At 35.5% G+C, this 18,187-nt stretch overlaps 1 protein-coding gene across 2 annotated transcripts in view; it reads left to right on the top strand.

Annotated features, from left to right (window-relative positions):
• The window catches only part of TESK2 (testis associated actin remodelling kinase 2), a 117,581-nt gene that overhangs the window by 4,273 nt on the left and 95,121 nt on the right, over window positions 1–18,187 (top strand). For both annotated transcript variants that reach the window (XM_033113366.1, XM_033113365.1), the window contains exon 2: window positions 15,170–15,480. In XM_033113366.1, coding sequence (XP_032969257.1) covers window positions 15,259–15,480 — 222 coding nt within the window. In that variant the 5' untranslated portion in view covers window positions 15,170–15,258. The remainder of the gene's footprint in view (window positions 1–15,169; window positions 15,481–18,187) is intronic.

Below are 18,187 nucleotides of genomic sequence, written 5' to 3'. Positions count from 1 at the left end.
CCTCATGCTGCTTTTTCACTTAATGAATCTTGGAAACCTTTCCAGATCAGTATATATAGAGCTTTTGCTATCTTTCTTTCTTTCTTTTTTTTTTAAACACCTGCATAGTATTCCATTGAATCGATGTACCATAATTTAACAACAAATGTCGTTGGACATTTGTGTTGCTGCCAGTCTTTTGATATTATAAGCAATTCTATAATGAAGACCTTTGAACATATGTTAATTTACATGTGTGCAAGAGAATTTGTGGGATAAATTTACAGAAAGTGGGATTTCTAAGTCAAAAAATATATGCATTAATAACTATGAGATATATTGCCAAATTGCTTTCCTTAGGGATTGTTCCGATATATACTGCTTGTTCACTCACCAAATTAGCTATGGTGCTTACTATGTGCCAGATACTATTCTAAGTGTTTTATGTACATTACCTCATTTAATCTTAATAACATCCCTTTGAGGTAGGTACTATTATTATCTCCATTTTTCAGATGAATAATTGAGGAATAGAGAATTTAAGTGACTTGCTCAAATCACACAGCTACTGTGACAGAAATTGAAACTAAGCACCTTGGCTCCAGGATCAGTGTTGTTAATATTGTGTTTTGCTTGATATCATACTTGAATTTTTGACAATCTGATAGAGAAAAATGATATATTAGAGTAGTTTTAAAACATTATGTTAAGGTTAAGCATCTCTCTCTTTATATTGTTTGAGTCACTCATATTTCCTTTTCTGTAAACTACCTGTTTAAATTCTTTTTTTTTTCTGTTTAAATTCTTTACCTATTTTTCTGTTGAGTCTTAGGTCTCTTTCCTATTGATTTCTAGGTCTCTATATATGATATATAAATATAATATATAAGGTACATTCTTTTGGTCTGTGGTATGTATTACAAATGCTTTCCCATTTTGATATTTGTCTTCTGACTTCTACGTATTATTTTATTCTCAGGAAGTGATTTTAGATTTTTCGATAGATAAAGTTCTTAATCTTTTCCTTTATGGCTTTTGGATTTTGAGTCATAGTTAGAAAGGCCTTCTCCATTTCAGTCCTTAATTTTTTAAACTATCCAGTGGGAGCAAGAAAACAGAATTATTGTGAAGGTCAAAGTGCTTTGTCATCTGTAAATTATAAGCTGTAAATCATTATACAAATGAAATATGGTGTTATTTATTAATTTGTCTTCTGAACAAGTTGTATAGAGGCTGTCAGCTCTTCTGCATTAAATGTAATAGAATGATATAATTTTCTTTCTGCAATGTGGGAAATATTTCCTTTCTGCAACTGTGGTCAGTATTTTCCTTGGACAATTTGCATGGGATCTTTTTCAAAAGTAGGCACTGTGAAAATCCTCAAGTATTTTTGCATACTGTAGTCTTGTTGTTCTTTGTATTAGGTATAATTAGAATCTGACTAAAAGTTCTCAAAAATTGTTTTGTTTTCACATTAGCTATGGTTCACAAATTTGCACATTATTTACTTTGGGTATTGTATTCCAACTCATTGGTAGAAATCTGTAATTTGGGAGGACCCCTCACATTTCTTTTTTTGTGATTATAAAATTAATGTATGTTTATTAAGGAAGGATTTGGAAGTAGAGATGGTTTTAAAGGAGAAGATACAATTATTCAGATCTTCCCAAGATTCAAAGTGTTAATAGCCAATGCTAACATTCTGGATTATATCCTCTCAGAATTCTTTTTGTATATGTGTCTGTATTGTTATCACCAACTCTCTAGGGCTTGGCATAGTGCCTGGCCCTTAGTAGGTGCTAAATAAATATTTTTTTACTGAGTGAATGAAAGAATGAATGTTTTTACATGGAAATTATGGAATCTCAGTGTCTTATTTATTCTTTTCTCCACTGTAAATTTTAATTCATGTAATAGTATTAGAATTGGTATGCCATATTTCATTTGTTTTAAGTTTAAGTCTAAGCCCTCATAGAGCTCATAGTTCAGTGAAAGAGACCGATAAGCAACAATTAAAATAGTGTGTGATGACTGTAATAACTGAGATTTGTACAAGGCATTACCAAAGCACAGAAAACGGAGATTGAGGGGTCAGAGAACATATCCTACATGAGATGATTACTGAGAGAGTCATGTAGAAGAGGTCAGGAAGAACATACCAGTATGTTGCCAGATGGGTACTAGACTTACCAGGGCGATCGCTTCGTAAGATATATAAATGTCTAATCACTATGTTGTACATCTAAAACTAATATAATATTGTATGTCAACTGTCAATTGACAAATACATTTAAAAAAGCATACCATGGAGAAAGAATATTACATGCATAGGCACTGAAGTGTAAGCAGGACTCTACATGAAGTTCTCTATGTTTGCAGCAGATTGTGTCTGTGGGTAGAGGAATGCAGATGGATGAGGCTGGAGATGTGGGTAGGGGTCAGATGAGAACGAGCCTTTATATCACACATGAAGAGTTCTCAAAAGTTTACTCACCTTGGAGAATAGGTTGGAAAAGATGTGAGAGTGAGATAGGAAGACCAAGAAGACATTAGTTGGGTACAATAGCTGGAATGAGATGACCATCACTTAAGCTGGGAGAGGAAGGGAAGGCTACACTTGAGAGGTGGGTTAAGTCTGGGGGATAATGATTAGGCCAGTTTTAGTAGAGCAAAGTCTTTGAATTTAATATGCAACAAATGTCATCGAAGATTTTTTTTTCTCTTAAAGATTTTATTGGGGAAGGGGAACAGGACTTTATTGGGGAACAGTGTGTACTTCTAGGGCTTTTTTCCAAGTCAAGTTGTTGTCCTTTCAATCTTAGTTGTAGAGGGTGCCATTCAGCTTCAAGTTGTTGTCCTTTCAGCCTTAGTTGTGGGGGGCGCAGCTCAGCTCCAGGTCCAGTTGCCGTTGCTAGTTGCAGGGGGCGCAGCCCACCATCCCTTTTGGGAGTCGAATCTGGCAACCTTGTGGTTGAGAGGATGCACTCCAACCAACTGAGCCATCTGGGAGCTCAGTGGCAGCTCAGCTCAAGGTGCCGTGTTCAATCTTAGTAGCAGGGGGCTCTGCCCACCATCCCTTGCGGGACTCGAGGAATTGAACTGGAAACTTTGTGGTTGAGAGCCCACTGGCCCATGTGGGAATCGAACCGGCAGCCTTCGGAGTCAGGAGCATGGAGCTTCAACTGCCTGAGCCACCAGGCCGGCCCCATCGAAGATTTTTAATTGTCATGTGTGTTATGTGAACCGTTACAGGTTAATATTTCCGTTCCCCTGGCTAGTCTGAAATGATGGTGACATCTTTCATGCCCATGAAATAGTAGAAATATTATCAAAGACAGTTGTATTTAAACTGGAGTGAAATTTTGGACTGAAAAATAATCCTTTATTTGAAAAGAAATATATTTATGTAGTAAAGACACATGAAAATAGGCATTGTGTGAAAATCAACCTTTTATAATAGTTACTTGCTGTCTCTCTGGATTCTGGCATAGTAAAGCTCTAGTCTTGTTGAGGTTTCATAGATTTAAGGAAATCACATTAAAAGCCATGTTAAAGCTCCATAATTACATAGTGAATACATTTTTCACTGGAACTGAATTTTTTTTCCTGATCTTAAATCAGAAAGAAAATATTTCAAGGCAGCAAACCCTCATCAGAAGGTTAAAGAAATGCCAGGTAATACCCTGCAGTTAATATGATTTCAGTTTAATAACTACATCTTTTGTATTTGTATTTCTGTATATTCATAATTGAATGTCTTAAGAGACTCAGGTTCATTATACATTGCTTGTTAAATTATGTGTACTTTGCTACATTTCTTGTCAATAAATTGATAGTGTTTTATAAAATTTTAGAAGCAATGTAGCATTACAGAAAGTTTAGAATAAGTAAAGAATAAGTCATAATCCTTCCACCCTAAAATAACATTGTCACTTTGTATAATTCCTTTATTTTTTTCCAGTGCATAAATTTATGTAATTATAATAATTATTCAGTTTTTACATTCTTTGTCCCTTTTTCTTCTGTATCATAAATTTTATCTGTGGTAGTCTAAGCTACTATTGTGGAAGGAATGAAAATGGTTTTTAGTTGTAACTTTGTCTTCATTTTTTAAACAAAAGTAATACATGATCGTTGTAAAAAACTATACAGAAATGTATTCCATAAAAAATGAGTGTCTCTTACAATCAATCCACCAAGATGACAATTTTAGTGTATTATTTGTATTCCTTTAAATTATTTTCTGGGCATATACTAATGTTTACTATTATATTTAAAAAAAAACACCACAAGATCACACTATACTTTCTATTATGCAACTTGCTATTGTCATTTAACAGTGAAATTTGGACATTTTTCCATGTTAGCATGTATACAATTTACCACATTCTTTTAATGATTATATAATGTTAAATTATATGGATATACTACAATTTATTTAACCTATTCGTACTGATGGACGTTTGGATTGTCTCCAGTTTTTTTCTGTTACTGACAACATGTAAGTTAATATTCTTGTGTATATTGGTATATCTTTGTGTGCTTATGGTAACTGTCATTTTTTAATACGTAGCTTTAAATATCCCCTTTAATGGAAATAATATATTTGAGATACAAGGTTGAATAAAAAATGTTTTTTGTTGAATTTTTTTATAATACTTCATGTGATGAATTTTTATTTTCCCTTTTATCAGATTCCTTCTTTGACCTTTGTCATGTAAACTATAGAACAACCTACCCTAACCTTAGGAACCTAATCTCCTCTTTCCTTTTGATTGCTTTCTTTCCCCCAGTCTTTGAAATAGTCTTTTAACTGTATCAGAAAAAAAAGGTGAGTTGCCTTTCTGACTTAAGTGGTCATGTTCAGGTCTTCTTAAACTCAAATAGGAAAATTTATCAAAAAAGATATCCTGAAAATTCATACATTCCCCTGATACTTTAGTATCTTTAAGCTTATTTGAAGGGGTCTAATATCAGTTTATCTAGTGTCAAGTTTCGTATTCCACTATACAAAGTTACAGATACATTTAGTTTACTTAGAAGATCAGAAACTATGATTTTTTAATATCCAGATTATGGTAAATAATAGCCCTACTCAGTTTTGCCCTACTTAGATCATATAAGTATATTGTGTACATATTTTGCTATTGTGTTTTAGAGGGGCTTTGACAGTTTGGAGGGCAATTAAGACTAAACTTTAAAGAAGGTACCCAGGAAGGTCTTGATGCCATCCATGTTCCATGGGAAGTCTGAAAGATTTGTGTATATTTGCCCTGGGGAAGACTTAGTAACTGAAAGGCTGTCATAAAGAAGAAAAAACCCAGACTTAATTTGTTATATACTTGCAGTATCCAGAACTAAGATTAAGGGTGGGGTGGGGGAGAGAGAAGAAAGGGGACTCATATTTATTAAATGGTCACTGTGTCAGGCACCCTACCTAGTGCGTCATATACGAGGTCTGACAAGTTCGCAAACTTGTTGCAACAATCTTGCTAACTTTTTTTGATATCAGAGGGATTATTCATTATGAATTTGTACCAGCTGGACAAACAGTTAATCAGGTTTACTATTTGAAAGTGCTGAAAAGGCTGCGTGAAAAAGTTAGAGGACCTAAACTTTTCGCCAACAATTCATGGCTCTTGCATCATGACAATGCATCAGCTCACACAACATTGTGAGGGAGTTTTTAGCCAGTAAACAAATAACTGTATTGGAACACCCTCCCTACTCACCTCATCTGGCCCCCAATGACTTCTTTCTTTATCTGAAGATTCAGGAAATATTGAAAGGAAGACATTTTGATGACATTCAGGATATCAAGGGTAATACGATGATAGCTCTGATGGCCATTCCAGAAAAAGAGTTCCACAATTGCTTTGAAGGGTGGACTAGGCGCTGGCATAGGTTCATAGCTTCCCAAGGGGAGTAATGAGGTATGTACGCTGAATTGCCACTGGCGTCTGTAGTGTCCAATCCAGTGGACACTTTTCTTCACATTATTTGGCTGCTTTGTGATTACTTCACATTATTTGATATGTTCGTTGTTTCCACTTTTGTGTGACATACTTTCTCTTGTTTTTTTCTTAACCTCTTTTGCTTCTGTTTTGTCCTATGTGTGTTGTTGTTTACTTGGACTCTTATCTGATCTCATCTAAGGGCACCTAAGGACAGACATAACGAAGGAGACTGGGATTTTGGCACATAGTAGCAACTCAGTAAATATTAGCTATTACTCATATTCTCTGCTCTGGAAAACTGTAGAATATGTGTAAATGCTCAAGACTTTTTTCCCCCCTTCTTCCTTCTCCCCCCCACACTCCGGTTCAAGCTGCTGTTTCTCAGTCTGGTTGTGTAGGACACAGCTCCCTGGCCCATGCTGGTGTTATGAGCCTTGGGCTCCCCCTGGCAGTCGGTTGCCAGTCAGCTACTCACTGCTCACAGCAGCTCATGGCAGCTCTCGCTGGCTGCCGGCCGCTCAGGATGACTGCCGGCCGTCACGTGGCGGCAGCACTCAGCAGCCTGTGGCAGTTCACGGCAGCCCAGCTCCAGGGAGAACTGTTGTTCACAATCTTAGCTGTAGAAGGCGCAGCTCACTGGCTCATGTGGGAATCGAACCGGCGACCTCGGTGTTAGGAGCATGGTGCTCCAACCACCTGAGCCTCCAGGCTGGCCCGCTCATGACTTTCAATTCTGTGTCTCCAGTCTAGTCCTGTCTCCTGAGCTTCAGTGTGGTGTCTCCAACTGCTTCCTAGATGTTGCCACTTGGTTTCCCTTCAGGCACCTCAAACTCAGATCAGAAAAGGATTTGCATCTCTTCACAGATCTTTTCCCTCGTCATTACCCCAATCACCCAAACCAGAAACATGGGAAGGGTTCTAGTTAAACTTGGAGTCATCCTAGGTACTTCTTGTACCTCCTACATGCAGGTGCTTACCTTTTCATTTATTTATTTAAAGATTTTATTGGGGAAGGGGAACAGGACTTTATTGGGGAACAGTGTGTACTTCCAGTACTTTTTTCCAAGTCAAGTTCTTGTCCTTTCAGTCTTAGTTGTGGAGGGTGCAGCTCAGCTTCAAGTTGTTGTCCTTTCAGTCTTAGTTGTGGAGGGCGCCGGCAACCTTGTGGTTGAGAGCCCACTAACCCATATGGGAGTCGAACCGGCAGCCTTTGGAGTTAGGAGCACGGAGCTCCAACCACGTGAGCCACCGGGCCTTACCGTGCTTACCTTTTTAGTCATTTGTCTCCTTTCTTACTTCTCTGTCCTGCCTGCCAGTGCCTTAATTAAGTCCTCCTTACTTCTAATCTGTCATTAGCAATTAACATACTGAATTGTACTCATAGATTTACATGTGTTTTTCCTGGGAGACTAAATCCCTGGAGGGGTGGAGTCATGTTTTACTTGGTTTTCTATATCCTTCTCTCAGAGAGGTAGTACTGTATTAGTATAGTGATTAAGAGTACAGGCTCTGGATTTGAATTCTGGCTCTACCATTTCTTAGCTATAAGAGCTTGGACAAGTTATTATCTAATTCCTCCATACTTGTTTCCACATTTGTGAAACAAATAATAATAGTATCTTTTATGAAGCTGCTATGAATGTTAAATATAAAACACTTGGAAAAGTGGATTATAGTGAATGCTCAGTAAATATTATATGGCACCTACCATAATGTCTTGTACCTAGTGGGAACCAGTTAACATTTGAGTCAGTTAATAGAGGGAATTTCTGAATTGGGCAAAAGATTCGAATAGTTAACCTCTAAATGCCTTTACAATTTTCAACCTAAGTTTCTGTGTTACGTCATGACCTAAGGCCTGGTGGATTGTAGTTATAACAGGAAATAAGGTGCTTATCCAAAAGAGATAATAGTTTTAAGAACTGACTTTTGATCTGTCACTAATATAAGTCATTGTATATGTTCATGGCAAATTAAATAGGGATGCCAGTTTTTATGTTAGATTGCTTTTGGTTTGAATGGAAACTGCAGCTCATTATTTCACAGTAGGATGACAAGTTCAGCAGTACTGCTTTTATTTTTAATTAGGCAGTCATCCTGAAATGCATCTGTATTTGCTATGTTGGTCCATAGAAAGTTTAGAAGCTGCTGAGCAGACCTGTCATGTAGATTTTCCATGTGGTTGGTCTTGATAAACACAGTTAATGTACTTGTCAGTATTCCTATTCTGGAGAATGGCCAGTTTTCTGGGCTACATTTTACCCATAACATCCTTGTTTTATTTTGAATTAGTTAAGGACTTTTTAAGATTATAAAAAGAAAACAAAATATAATAAAGTATTATGTTTGCATTCTTTTTCTACTCTTTATATTAGGGTGTAAGTCCACTGAATTCTTAGAAATTCTTTTCGCTCACTTTGTAGGACTTCATAACCAACTCTTCTGTGTACTCATCTGTGTACTCATGATTCCATATTTGGATGGATACAGAAGAGTTTTGGTTGTTGGCTAATACTTTGCAATATCCTGCTACCTGTTGGTTCAGTGCATTGCAGGATTTTATTTGCATCTACACTATTGTGAAGTTTCATCTACTTTGTTCCTGTGAAATGAAAGAGTAAGAAACAACAAGTACTGTACATTAGAATGGAAAAGAAGGAATGATTGGGAATTGGCATATCTTCCCTGTCAGCTTGGTATCCATTCTTTAAACAGTCTGTCTAAACCAATATTAATTTTTATGACTAGAATGTTACTGAATGACTGAGGCTGGTGGAGCTATCATCTATATATACTCTTTCGTCTCCAATGTTAAGGTAGGGTGGAGAATAGTAGCTTTTCTATGTAGCTAATATGCAAATCTTTTTTGACAGAAATTTAGCCGTGTTCCTGGAGGAGACGTGTCATAATGGGAACTGTTTGGATTTAAAATTACTGGCTTTGAATCCTGAGTCTGTCATAGATTGTTTGAATTTGGGCAAGTCTTTTAATCTCTCAGTGTCTTAATTTCTTCCTCTTTAAACTGGAGATAAACTTGCAGGATTGTCAGAAAGATTAGAGAAAGCATTCGCAAAATACTTGGTAGAATGCATGGTGCATGGTCAATGGTGACTGCAGTTGTTATTATTTCAAGAAGCATTTCAGATGGGACTGTGGTCTAACTGGAAGTCCTAAAAAGGTTTCCTTGACTGTCTGGAAAATGATTTGTGGAATTCCTACTTTGGAAAGATAAAATGTGAAATATTGTGTATAGGATATTTAGTTCACTAACTTTTATGGATAGCTTTTAAAATTTCTTTCCCCAATCAGAGCTGTTAATTGTACCTTTTTGTGTGAAAAATAAATCAATCCCAATATAAGTGGAAATTAGCCTTTGAAAAGAAACCCACCTATGTAGAAAAGAAAAACATTTTTGGACTTCCAAGTTTATAAATATTGAAATTGAGAACACAGTTACTAAAAAATTATTTGTGTCCTGGTAAGCAACATAATTTTGGCATTTTTGAAAGGCTATTTCCTAGTTTAAGAACAAAACTGATTAAACGTTTCTAACCAGTGTTTCTCAACTGGGGCATTATTGGCATTTAGGGCAGGGCAGTTCTTTGTTGTGCAGGACTGTTTTGTGCATTGTAGGACATTTAGCTTCTCTGGCCCCATCCACTAAAATGTCCATAGTACCCACCCCACACCTCCACCATTGTAACAATAAATCCTCCCTGACAGGGACCTCCCTCCCCCCTAAATTTTTATATGAGAACCACTGGGACTCTAGCTGAAAAACATTTTTTTTTTATATTGGAAACATTTATTGAATACAGCATGTTATCAAGATAGTTGAAAATACATTAAGTCTGATTTTCTTGAGTGCCTCAGTACTAGCAGAAAATTTGACGCTTGGTGTGTAGTACGTGAACTCTTTCATAGTCACATTTAGAGAGTTATTCAGTCCTAGCTGAAATATTTTTAGTAAAGCAGATCACAATATCATCAGTTTTCATTTAAGAATTACAAGTTTTTACAAGCTTAAAATTATTATTTTTTAAATTAAAGTTCATTAGGGTGACGATTGTTAGTAAAGTTATATAGATTTCAGGTGTACAATTCTGTAATACGTCATCTGTGTATCACAGTGTGTGTTTACCACCCAGAGTCAGTTCTCTTTCCATCACCACATATTTGATCTCCTTTACCCTCATCTAGCACCCCCCCACCCCTTACCCTCTTGTAACCACTAAACTATTGTCTGTGTCTATGAGTTTTTGTTTCTTCATTTGTTTGTCTTGTTCTTCTGTTATTTTCAATTTTATATACCACATCTCACTGAAATCATATGGTTCTCGACTTTTTCTGTCTGACTTATTCGCTTAGCATAATAATCTCAAGATCCATCCATATTGTTGCAAACTAGTATCCAAAATATGTAAGGAACTCATACAACTCAACAACAAAAAAACAAACAATCCAATTAAAAAATGGGCAGAGGACCTGAATAGACATTTATCCAAAGAGGACATACAAATGGCCAGCAGACATATGGAAAAATGTTCAACATCACTAAAATTATTGTTGATCAACAAAGTGTAGTCTCTTGAATTAAGTAGCCTCTTTAGAGCAAAACGTGCATTTAAAAAAATTGAATCTTTCTAGTAAATGTGAGAGTAATTGTAGTTGTCTCTGTTTTCCTCAAAATGTATACTTTAAGGAGCACTATTAGCACCAAAAGGTAATATTCCATAAATAAGACCAAGAGAGGTAATCCAGAGACTGAAAACATCATAAAATGTCACATATTGCAATGAATGTATTTTCTGATTTTATTTATTTTTATTTTCTGATTTTAAAATTGATCATTCTCAGAATTAAAAAATAGGGTGTGGTTTTAGAGTCTGTTTATACACACCATTGCTGCTGTTTATGGCTAATTAAAATTTGTCAGATTGAATTGAAAGCTGTTCATAGCTTTGTTGATTTCATTTAAAATGTGGTCATCTGGTATGCTGGCCAAAGGAGCAGAAGACATGGTTTGCAGTTTTCCCATGCTCAGCATTTCTCCAAAATGGATTAATAAAGTTCTTACTCCCTTGAGGGGTCTGTACTTTTTACCAATGATTTCAACTGTTTAGTAATTAGTATTACTTTAGCATATGATAGAGGCTCTACAACTAAATATCAATCTCTTTGTCATGAATGCTTTCATATTTTAAGTTTGTGGACTTAAATAAGTTAGGCTATCCAAAAATTCTCTCAATACTTTTGAGTTTTTATCATAAGACGTAAATACTTCTTGGACCAAAAACTATAATGGAACCGTTGCGGAATGAAAGTTTGAGAATCTAAAGACGTGGCTTGCATATTGGGATGCTATTTATTTGCCAAATTGTTTTCAGTTTTCGTGGCCTAAGCATACTGTGTGGCTGTTGTATTGGCAGTAGACTTAAAGAAAAGAAACAAAAGAAAAAAACAAAAACAGCCCCCATTAAATTCCTTTTCTATAATTTTAAAATATGAAATTATTAAATATAGAAAAGAATACAATGTAATACCACCCAGAATTAACAAATATTAACAAAAAAATTAGCAAATTTATCATTTTGTGTTGTTACAGGTTTTTTGTGTTTTTTTAGTAGAAGGAACCAAAATATTAGTGCTATAGATGAAGTCTCCTTTGTTTCCCTTATCTCATTTCTTTCCCACCAAGGCAACTACTACTATGAACTTAGTGTCTATCTTTCCAGTTCATGTTTTTAGACATTTACTATAAAAATGTATCTTTAAATAATTATAATAACCAACAAGATTTGAATGCTTACTGTCTGCGAGGTACTGTACATTTTAATCAATAACCCTATAGTTGTTGTAAAGATTAAATGACTTAATACATGTAAAATGTTATAATGTAGGTACTATTTTTATTTCCATTTTATAGATGGTGAACTGGAGATGTAGAGAGGTTTTAAAATAATTTGACCAGGTTCATATAGCTACAAGTTATAGAGCAAGGATTTGAACCCACATTGGCTCTAGAGGCTATACCTTTAATCAATATGCTATCTTGCCTATAATATGTATATTTTATATATTTTTAAAAATACAATTTTTATTAAAATGATATCATATTGTAGGGATGTGATATCCCTGCAGTTTTTTTGAATTTTGATACTGCTAACAATTTGCTTCTTTTCCCTACTCAGTATGCTTTTGAAATACATCCATGTTGCTAGATATAGTTAATTCATTGTAAGTGCTGTGTATTTCATTGAAAAATATGCTACAACTTACTGTTTTGCCTACTGACTAACTTTGGATTTTCTTTGTTTCCCTTTTTATTATACAAAATGCTGAAATGAAATGAATAGCTTTGTTCAGGTCTCCTGTGCTTATGTGTCAAGAGTTTCTGTAAGCATATACCTTTTAAAAAATACTTTCCCCCTCTTGAAAAGTTCTGTGAGCCAAGATACAAAGCTATTTATTTTTCAAAATAAAAATATAAAAAATGTCAGTCTTTTGTGCTATTGTGAGCTTGTAATAGACTCCACCCAAACCAGCTCAGTTGGAATTAGCAATTTCTTACCTCCTGTCACCCAGCTGAGAATGTAAAACCCTACCTGTTGAGCTGCAAAAAACAATTCTGTCTTCCAAAGCCAATCCCAGGGCAGATTCTATTCTTGAGGGCTCTGTGGAGGTTAACAATGTGTTTCATTCAAAATGAAATATATCTAAAAAATGAAAAGGTCAGTAGATGGCACGCCTATCAAGTTGTTCAGTTAATTTTGCAGGCAAGTATGTTTTATATATTCAATTTTAACTTCAGTAGCTTATATTTTATTTTTCTAAAGTAAAGTTTCTTTTTCCTTCTTTTCTATCTCTGTCCAAATTACAATTAACTTGGCCTTTCTTGGCACTCAAATCCTGGTCCTCTTTTCTACCCAGATAGGACTAGCTTAACTTCTCACAACTCTCGTAGAGGACAAACCCTAATGATGAAACGGGAAAAGCTTGAACTTTGGTGCTGGATAGGCTTTGGTTCCAATTCTGGTTCTACCAGCTGTATGTCCTTAGGCAAGTTCCTTCCTGAGCTTCATTTCTTTTTCTGTAAGATGGGGATCACACTTACCTTGATGGTATAATTTGAGGATTAAATGAGAAAATACTTATAAAATTGTGTGTGTGTGTGTGTGTGTGTGTGTGTGTGTTAAGCTATTAATATTCCCCTTCCCTGCTGTAAAGTGTCTCCAACTCTTAGTGTACATAAGAATCACTGGGCAGTTACCAGAGGATGGGGCGGTGGGGTGGTAGATGAGGGTAAAGGGGAGCAAATATATGGTGATGGAAAGAACTGACTCGGTGGTGAACACACAATGTGATATATAGATGATGTAATACAAAATTTTACACCTGAAATCTATGTAATTTTACTAACAATTGTCACCCCAATAAACTTTAAAATAAAATAAAAAAAGAATCACTGGGGAACTTGGTAAAATTTCCAGGTCCCACTCCAAGAGATTCTGATTTAGGAGGTCGAGGTTGAGACCCAAGAATCTGGGTTTTAAACAAGCTCCTTGGGTAATTTTTAAACAGATAATTAACACACACTTTTAGAAGTGCACTTACTACTCTTGGTTGCAAGTCTAGCTTTGCTGGTAACTAGCTTATAGCTGTGGGAAAATCATTTCTACTTTCAGGGCCTATGTTTCCTCAGATATAAAATGAATGACTGAAACTTTATGGTCTCTACTGGCTGTAAACCTAAAAAAAATTTTGGTTTTATAATCCTAAATTTTTGATGTAGTGATCTGTTGCCACTTTTTGGCAGAGGTTCAATAGTGGTACTTAATTGTTTTATTCTTTGAGAACTTGGATTATTCTTCCTTCTGTGGACTTTGGTGAAATTAGTTTAAGCAAAAATAATTTATTTTTGAAGATACAGGGATATATCATGGAACCTTAAGCTAGGATGCATTTGGGCCTCAGGAATTGGGGACTAGATAGAGCATATTAGGAAAATCAAGAAGTTCTCTTTGTCTTTTTTTTTTCTTCTTTGTAAATTGGCCTTATGTTAGTCACTTGACTTTTTCTGCTTTCCAGGCTGTGTGATAGAAAATGGCCATGGTCAACACTCCTGAGTTTATATGGCTTCCTTTTTAGAAAGCAGCCAAACTGAGGCTGGAATATCTTAATTCCAAATTGCTAAAAAAGGAACTGTGATTGGTTCATATTGGGTAGAGTGCCACTGACTTCTGGCTATTGCTTAGGAAGCAGGGTCATATTCAGTCACATGGTTGTATTTTGCATAAGACCCTTAAAATTGATTCTCTTGGAAAGAAGTAGAAGTAGGGAGAGACAGGCTAAAAGAAAAAAGTGGGCTTGTGTTTTTATTCTTTGTTATGTATCAGATAGGGTGGAGCCTTCTACAGTCACTTCTGCTGGACTATGCTGTTTAATCAATAGTGAATTTTTAAGTTGCTTTTGGATGTAGTTTTCTTTTTCTAAAATTATATAATTTGAAGTATAAAATCTTGATCACCTTTGTTTTGTATACAGAGGGTGCCAAAAAAATCTATACACATTTTAAGAAAGGAAAAACTGTATTCAAGTTGTATATGATGCTGATATTCATTTGATTAATGCCATCTTTTGAGCGAACATCATACTACACATTGTTACCGTAATTCAACTTCGAAAAGTAGTACATAGATAAGATCTCTTAAAATGTATACTTTTTTTTGGCATCCCTGGTATTTGGAGTTAATAATTTTTCAAATGAAGAGAAAATTATGTGAGGCTATGAAGGGCATTGGTAGGAGCACAGGCTTTTGAATCAGAGAGTCGTGCATTTTAATTTTATCTCTGCCATTTAGTGACTGTATGATTACTTGACCACATATCATGGATTTTTTGAGAATCAAATGACATGACATATTTTTGGCTTTTATACTATGTTTCCTAGGTAGTGGGTGCTCAATGAATGAGAGAGATTATCATTGTTGTTTTATTTTTTAGAATGTAGTAGGTGATCTTCATTGTATTCTGTTCATGTTAAAGACTGACTACATCGTCAGTTTTAAATATATCACTGTTTTTTGAAGGTAAAGGAATAAAGTGTATTTGAGATCTGAAAATCAGGAACTTGAATGTGAAAGAGGAAATATTTTTACATTGATAGTTCATTGATTTGTATGTTTTTATTTGTTAATGGTTTTAATGTCGTATCTTTTTGATCTCTTGTTTAGTGTCAAACCGGAAGAGAAGTAAAACTCAACAAAAAGTTATTATGTGTGGAGTTCCTTCTTAAAAGAAGAAAAAAGTGATTATTGTGACTATGGATCGAAGCAAACGGAATTCGATTGCAGGATTTCCTCCACGTGTGGAGCGTCTTGAAGATTTTGAAGGAGGTGGTGGAGGGGATGGGAACATGACCCAGGTGGGAAGAGTTTGGCCGTCTTCCTATCGGGCTCTTATAAGTGCCTTTTCCAGACTGACACGGTTAGATGACTTCACCTGTGAAAAAATAGGGTCTGGCTTCTTCTCTGAAGTGTTCAAGGTGAGTGATGCCTCAGCTTTTCTCATATGGTCTTGTTGATGGTCAGCTTCACTGCAGAATTGATTGTTGTGTTTAATTAGGACTTAGGCTTTGCCTAGTCAGGGCGCTGTGTATCTCGAGCAGTATTCTAAACTGTGCCTTCAAGCTATTTATGAACTTGTGAGATATTTTATCATTTTCATTATAAAATAATGCATGCTGATCAAAAATCTAAATAATCTAGGAGTCTATTCCACTTCCCCCTCTCCCATCTATATCTATATCTCCAGTAATAAGCACTATTAACAATTTGGTATGTATACTCTGGACCCTTTCCTGTGCTTATGCATATATGTATTATACACACATCTTATATACATATATAAAAATTTATACACACGTATTAGAAGATATATATACATATATACACAGACATACATAATGTACCCACACATATAGTTTTTGTTTGCTTATTTTTAGTAAAATTGAGCCTTTAATGCTCCCAAGCAATCATATTTCCCTAAGTTCATTTATTCTCCCAGAAGATTATTTCATACCTTTTTCTTCTCTCACCAAACTCCCAGGACTTCTTCTCTAGTCCTCTCTCTCAGTGATGAGCTTACTTCCTAATTCACTTAGAATACTGCAGCAAGCTGAGAACTTCCGCAGCCTCCCGTCACCAGTTATGGCTTCTAACTCACACCTCTACCCACTTGCTTGGCCTTTATACCTGTGTCTATGGATGAACTATCTAAGCCGTATTTCTATTTCTATGGTATATCCTATTTCCATTGGCCTACTCAAAGACATTACCTAACAAATCTCCCCTCTCTTTTCTATGGCATACTTCACTCTCTATTAAATTATTTTCATTTGCATGTAAGCATTCTGTTATTTCTCTCACTTCAAAAAAATCTTCTTTTAAGGGGGACATGTGACTTATTTTGACCTTATGATCCCTTGTTGCTTGTTCTCTTTGGGACCAAAACACCTCCATAAAGTTATCTCAACTTACCACTTCCTATTCCTTTCTTTCTATTCTCTTTCCCTCTCTCTTTAATGTGATAAAATATACGTAACATAAATTTACCGTTTTAACCATATTTATGTGCACAGTTCAGTGGTATTAAATACATTTACAATGTTGTGCATTATCTGTTTCCAGAACTTTTTCATCCTCCTACAGAAACTTTGTATGTATGAAACAATAACTCCCTATTGCCCCCTCCTCTCAGCCCCTGTGAACTGTATTCTACTTTCTGTCTCTATAAATTTGCCTGTTCTAGGTACCTTGTATTAATGGAATCATACAATATTTGTCCTTTTGTGTCTGGCTTATTTCACTTATCAGAATGTCCTCAAGTTTTATCTGTGTTGTAGCATATATCAGAATTCCATTCCTGTTTATGGCTGAATGTCCCATTGTGTGTATATACCACATTGTGGTTATCCATTCATTTGTTGATGGATATTTGGGTTGTTTCCACCTTTCAGTTATTGTGAATAATACTGCTGTGAACTTTGGTGTACAGTATCTGTTTGAGATCTTGCTTTCAATTCTTTTGGGTATTTACCTCTAAGTGGAATTGTTGGGTCATATAGTATTAATGATTCTATGTTTAACTTTTTAAAAAACTTTATGGTTAAATACACATAACATAAAATTTACTATCTTAATCACTTTTAAATCTGCAGTTAAATAGTGTTAAGCATATTCGTATTGTTGTGTAACCAACCTCCAGGACTTTTTCATCTTGCAAAACTGAAACTCTATACCCATTAAACAACAACTCCCCCTTTCTCTCTCCCCAGCTCCTGGCAACAACCATTCTACTTTCTGTTTCTATGAGTTTGACTACTCTAGATACCTTATATAAATGAATCATGTAGTATTTGTTTTTATGGGACTGTTTTATTTCACTTAGCCTATGTATAACTTTTTAAGGGACTACCATACTATTTTCCACAGTGGCTGACCATTTTACATTACCACTAACAGTGCACAAGGGTTCCAATTTCTCCACCTTCTCACCAACACTTGTTATTTTTATTTTCTTTCTTTCTTTTCTTTTCTTTTTAATATTAGCAATCCTAGTGGGTATGAACTGATATCAAATTGTAGCTTTGATTTGCATTTCTCTAATGATTAGTGATGTTGAGCCACCTTTGTTGTATTTTCTTTGGAGAAATGTCTATTCAAGTCCTTTGCCGATGTTTGAATTAGGTTGTATTTGTATATAAGGGATCTATCCCTTATCAGATATATAATTTGAAATTATTTTCTCCCAATGGTTGCCTTTTCACTCTCTTGATAGTGTCCTTTGATGCACACAAGTGTTGGAATTGGTTCTTTCCCTTCCCGTGAGGAAGTTAGGCTCTGGTAAATAGTTTCTCCTGAGGGCAGGCTTTGTTAAGAAGCTTCTGGTGTATTTCAAAAATTATTCCTTTTCCCCTCCCCTGACTGGAAATCAGAGGGGATTTATTTCTAGCCTTCACTTTGAGAACCTGGTAGAGTTCCTGAAGGTAAAACAAAAGTATGGGGGTACCTCTATGGGTGGATCCCCCTGGAGTTTTTAACTCTCAAAATTGTCCATACTGTGCTTCTGGCAATTAAGTCAATTACAGTTGAGGTATTTCTACCCCAGCACTGTTTCAGCCAGGAGTTTCTGCTCGTGAGTTTCTGCTCTGGTGAGTTTTGATTCTCTGAATCTGCCTGCCTGTCTCTTTA

Source organism: Rhinolophus ferrumequinum, chromosome 9 (assembly GCF_004115265.2).
Source record: "Rhinolophus ferrumequinum isolate MPI-CBG mRhiFer1 chromosome 9, mRhiFer1_v1.p, whole genome shotgun sequence".
Lineage (NCBI taxonomy): Eukaryota > Metazoa > Chordata > Mammalia > Chiroptera > Rhinolophidae > Rhinolophus > Rhinolophus ferrumequinum.
This window is presented reverse-complemented; position numbering and strand designations above follow the sequence as displayed.